General features: G+C 59.7%; 1 protein-coding gene across 1 annotated transcript in view; it reads left to right on the top strand.

The window, feature by feature from the left end:
* Window positions 1-5,343, top strand: part of HLCS (holocarboxylase synthetase (biotin-(proprionyl-CoA-carboxylase (ATP-hydrolysing)) ligase)) — a 143,621-nt gene that overhangs the window by 131,672 nt on the left and 6,606 nt on the right. The window contains exons 8-10 of the mRNA XM_012730896.1: window positions 2,462-2,529; window positions 3,664-3,824; window positions 4,269-4,383. Of these exons, the coding sequence (XP_012586350.1) occupies window positions 2,462-2,529; window positions 3,664-3,824; window positions 4,269-4,383 (344 nt within the window). The remainder of the gene's footprint in view (window positions 1-2,461; window positions 2,530-3,663; window positions 3,825-4,268; window positions 4,384-5,343) is intronic.

The following is a 5,343-nucleotide window of genomic DNA, read 5'->3' as shown; positions in this document are numbered from 1 at the left end:
TTGGCGGCCTGCTCCCCCACCTCACGCGGCGGCTTGGCGCCCTGCTCCCCCACCTCACGCGTTGGCGCCCTGCTCCCCCACCTCACGCGTTGGCGCCCCGCTCCCCCACCTCACACCGCGGCTTGGCGCCCTGCTCCCCCACCTCACGCGTTGGCGGCCTGCTCCCCCACCTCACACCGCGGCTTGGCGGCCTGCTCCCCCACCTCACACCGCGGCTTGGCGGCCTGCTGCCCCACCTCACGCAGTCTCTGCACCCGCGCTCCCGCGGCCATCTTTGATGCCTCTTCACTCCTCCCCGGGCGCCATCGCCACGTTCCCCTTGACCGTTCCCGAACACTCCAGTTACTTCAAATCTTGACCTCTGTAGAACTCTGGTGAGTGGGGGCCGTTTCCTTAGGTTCGAATCCCCAAAGTTTGGGTCTGAACTTAAGTGTTCCACCATTCCACATTCTCCCTCATTGATACGGGCTGGCCTTCTACATTCGCCTGTCGCTGGGGCGTCACTGGGGCTGTTTCAGTGACCACATGAAATGTGGGTGGTCAGGCTGACCGTTCCCAGACAGGCCGTGATGTCCTCAGTCAGCAGAGCGGTCAGGACGCCCTCGTCGGGGCCTCCGGAGCAGCACAACCACATGTCTTTTGTGTGCCGGGTTGGTGCAGCCTGGAGTGAGCTCAGCTGCCACCACAGAAACCTCCTCCGCAGCCGTTGCCAGGGAGGAAAGAAAATGTCCAGAAGCAGGGGGGTGATCGTTCTGTTCCCCACCCTTCCCCGTTTCCTCTTGGGAAAGCATCGTCAGCTCGGGACAGAAATGCACGTAAGGAGTCGCCTTCCTGCAAACTCCATGCCCTTCGTTTTCAGATGCAAAATGGACGGGGCTCATAAATGCTCTTTTGTCCTCCAGGAGCCGTGTGGTTTGGCCCCTGGATTATCTCAGGTTGCACAGATAAATCTGGCGCCCTCCAGTTGTCTCAATCCCAGCATCACCTCCTCCCGGGCGCCTCCCCATCCCAGGATTTCTGCTGGGCTCCAGGCTTCTCATCAGTGTGCCGTGCTCCTGGGTCCAGCGCGGCCCTGCTCCGGCAGGGACCTGCCTGTGTTCCGGACACCGCTTCTCTTTGTTCTAGAAGCCTGCGTCTGTCTGGTTTCCCAGCGCCTCTCCCCCTGGCATCACCCAGCGTTTTACACACAAGCTGTGCCCTCTGCATGTGCATTTCTTGAGCGTCCCGACAGCCCCATGAGGAGAGCCTCAGATCTGCTCACACCCCCTGCCCGGAGGAACCCTGGCACCCCACCTTAGGAGCCCAAGGAAAGGTTCCAGAAGACAGTCATACCCCCTTGCCTGGAAGACATACCTTCTTAGGACTTTCTACCTAAGCTCAAGAAAAGGGGGCTTCTCGGAGCCGCGGGGGGTGGGCCTCTGAGCCCAGGGGTCTGAGAGCAGCGTGTATGGAACAGCCTTTGGTGAGCGGAGGTGGGTGAGAGGGAGGTGGGCCTGCGGGCGTACATGTGCTCTGAGTCGATTCCTTCTCTCACCGTCTGTCAGGGCCCACCAGCTCCTGAACCCAGGGGACAGGGTGAAGCACCCCTCGACCCTCCAGCTGGTGCTGCAGAACCCTGCAAACTCTTTTGGGTGACATGAGGCTCTGTCTCTGCCTCATGCCTCCCTCCCCCCGCCTCTCCTTCCCCAGAGGACTTCCCTGGGCCTGGCAGCAATGAGGGCAAGCTGAATTTCTCTGTCTTAACCCTCCGCGGTCATGTCGCAGCTCCTGCCCGGAACAGAGGAAACCCGGCCTCAGCCCCAGTTAAAACCCCGGGAAGGCAGCCGGGAGGAAATGCTCAGCGAGGTGGTTTTTCTTTTCTTTCCTTTGCAGAAAAAAAAAAAAAAAAAGAAAGTTGCGTGATGGTGTGGAGATACAGGCCCTTTGCCCCCTGCCCCCAAAGGGAAGTTTGTATTCTGTTCAGTGAAACCGTTTTAAAAGCCGGACTCGAGCCTAACAGGAGCCAGGGTGCGCCTGAGTCCTCAGAAGGTGTGGATTTATTTACTGCAGTTAAACCCTAATTAGTTCTCCGGGGACAGTGGATCTTTTAAACGGCTCTATCGCCACCATATTGCTTTTCTGAATAATCAGAAACTTCTGTTCTGATTACGTTCGGACGGAGACCCACGTAAGTAGAAACAAATGTCAGGGTTTGCTGGTTGTCGCTGGCGACGGGACCCGTGGGGGAGACATGACAGGCTCTTGGGGTGTCTCCTCGCACCTGGCCTTCCGAGGGCCGGCCAGGCACACTGCCCACCCCGGGGCTCTCCCACAGGAAATCGTGTTTTCTTGGCCACTGGGCCGTGGTCTCATGCCAGAAGAGTGATGTCCCCGCGAGCAGTCTTCCTCCCTGTCCACGGGGTCTGGGCTGGGGGTCTTCCGTCCAGCCCCGTCTGGCTGACCACTCTTCCTGCCTTTGCAGGTTGATGTTCAAGATGCCGCAGGACATGGGCCTGATTGCCATCGCCGGCCGCCAGACGCAGGGCAGAGGTCAGTCGCCTGGGGGTCTTTCTCCAGTCTGGAGCCGTGGCGGACCCCGGGGAGGTGGAGGTGAGGGAGGCAGTGGCCGGGAGCCTTGGCCCAGCAGAACGGAAGCGTCCCCTCCGGTCAGGGACGTTCAGTGCTGACGTCCGAGCCGTCTGGGCCTCTCTGCCCTCGGAGAGTCCAGGCGCTGCTGTGCGCGAACCGCAACTGTGCTGCCAGGATTTTTGCCTCCATGTGTTGTTCCGCTGTGTCGACGCTGAGTGTCACATGGAGGGGGGTCTTTCGTCAGCAGCCCCCAACTGTTGGGGACTCCACCAGTGCCAGAGGCAGGGGGCAGCTTGCAGCGCCCACCACCCGCAACCCCCAGAGATGCTGCATCCTCCCAGGGCCACTCAGCAGGGCCTGGCCCAGGGCAGCCCCTGCCCTGCCCAGCAGGGGACCCATCCCCCCCCCTCCCCGCTGCAGCCACGGGCCCACCAGCGCGCTTCCTTAAGCCCTCCTCAGAAGCGGAAAAAAAATAAAGTAAAAGTCTAGTTTTCCACTTCTTCCTCTTAAATGTGTATTTTGAACATAACTCAGTAGAAAAAACTCATTCCAACAGGGCGGTAAAAGAAAGGACACAGAGGACTTGGCGCTCCCGTCCCGATGACTAATTTTCCTGCTATTTAAAGAAAAATAACAGCTTTAAAAAACAGCAAGCGCTCCTTGCCGTCCACCCTCCTCCTCCCGTCCCCCCCCCCCCCCCAGTCTGGGGCTGCTCAGGACTCATACGCTGGGCCTCTGTCCCCAACATGAGGGTGACTTCTAAAACGTGGCCGCCAGGACCTCTCCGGTGCACTGAAGCTGAGGTCCCCACTGCTGTGCCCCACCCGGCGGGGACGGAAGTGGTGTGGACGTTGGACACGGCCAGACCGAGCGCCTCCATATAGGACGGGCTGAAGCAGGCTGGTGGCCAGAACCATGGGGAGCTGACCCTGGGGAGCTAACAGCTGGGACCTGCACCAGCACCGGCTTGTTCCCGGGGGACCAGTCTCCCTCCTATGTGGGGCTCTGGGTCCTGGGGCTCGTTTTCTGGCCCCACGGGCATCTGTTTGCCTGTGTGACAAAGTGGCCACTTCCCCGCTGGGGCCTGTGTTCCAGGGCGGGGACGGAACGCTTGGCTGAGCCCCCTGGGGTCTGCCGTCACTACACTGCTGGTCTCCATCCCCCTGAGGTCTCCGCTGGGGCAGAGGATTCCATTCGTCCAGCACCTGATGTCCCTGGCCGTGGTGGAGGCAGTGCGGTCCCTCCCTGGGTACCAGGTACGTACTCCCTGGCGATGGGTCCTCACTGTCCTAGCAGAGACGTCTCCTGCCCTGTGAAGTGGAATCGGGAGAGCTCCCCGTGGGGTGAGGAGCTCCACACAGCGTGCTCCCGGGCCCAGCACGTGCAGGGTGCTCCCGGCGGGTGCCCACCGAGGTCATGGACCTAACTCACGGCGATAAATGTCTCAGGTGTTCTGATGACCACGAGCAGGACGGGGTGGATGCTGGGAAATGCCACCTGTGCTCCCTGGCCGCTGTCCTCCCCCAGAGGCACGCGCCCCACTGGCTGGTCCAAAGAGGTGCTTCGGTGTCTGACAGCGATGAGGACGAGCTCTGGTCCCTTGGTTTCCAGAGTGTTCCGCCCCTCCTCCTCCTGCTGGCTGGCTGCCTGGCGCGGCGGGTCTCTGGGGTCGCTGGATTAATACGCAGACTTTCCTTTAGGACATCAACTTACGAGTGAAGTGGCCCAACGACATTTATTACGGGGACCTCATGAAACTTGGTGGAGTCCTGGTGAACTCAACCCTCATGGGAGAGACGTTCTATATACTTATTGGTGAGTCTCCAGCGCCTCTCCCCAGCATGGTTAGAGTAATAAAAGTGCTCTCTACATGACTACGTGGGTGAGGGGGTGGGTTAGCCTAGGAGGTTGCTTTTTCTTTGGATCTCCATGACTCCCTGAAACTGTCCAGGCATTTAGTGCTGCTTCTGTGTTGGAAACCACCTCACACCTCTCCACACTCCTGTGGCTCATTGAGTTAGAAGTGATAAAAATACATGTCTGATGCACCTGTTTGTTATAAGCAAACAAGAAGTTAACTTCCAGGGTCGACCTGGTGGTTTTGCTGCCTTCCGCTGGCCTTCTCAGAAAAGATGAAAACAGGTGAAAGTCACCTTCTTCTTAACCTTCGGAAGCCCCAGGCTGAGGGGCGGAGGTGAGAGTGGTGCATCCCGGGCTCACTCTCAGCACCTGTCTCCTGTCGCCAGACAGCCTCACTGGTGTTTCCAGAAGTTCTTAGGCCCCGACACCAGCCTCCTCCTAAGGGGTTTTTGCTGATTAAAAATCTGTGGTAGGCAGAAAACATGAGTGGGCGACGCTGCCAGGGAGCACCTGGCTCTTCAGCCGCCAGGCTCGACGGTTCTGGGCGAGCTGCCTGCAACCCGCTCCAGCGGCCCCAGAGGGTCCTGGGTGAGAGACAGCGTAAAGGGAGAGGGTCAGACGGGCCGAGGTTCAGGGCGCTAAGGGCTTCTGTCCGTGTGGGGGACAGAGAAACAGCTCCCTGTGGGGAGAGCCGTGGCTTTTACTAGAGCTTAGGGGTGCTGGAAGGATGGATGGGGTGTGTTGGCCCTCAGAGAGATTCAGTGTGTCTCAGGCCCCCCGGAGAATGCAACCCAAGTGGCCGGCAGGCCGCACTGCTGTTTCCTCAGGACTTTTTCTGAATGCGAGGGGGTAGGGCAGCGCTCTGGACACTGCATTTAATCTCCCCCACCCCTGGCTGCTTCGGGCAGCGACTAG

Source organism: Condylura cristata, unplaced genomic scaffold, assembly GCF_000260355.1.
Source record: "Condylura cristata isolate star-nosed mole 26May11 unplaced genomic scaffold, ConCri1.0 scaffold00003, whole genome shotgun sequence".
Taxonomy (NCBI): Eukaryota; Metazoa; Chordata; class Mammalia; order Eulipotyphla; family Talpidae; genus Condylura; species Condylura cristata.
This window is presented reverse-complemented; position numbering and strand designations above follow the sequence as displayed.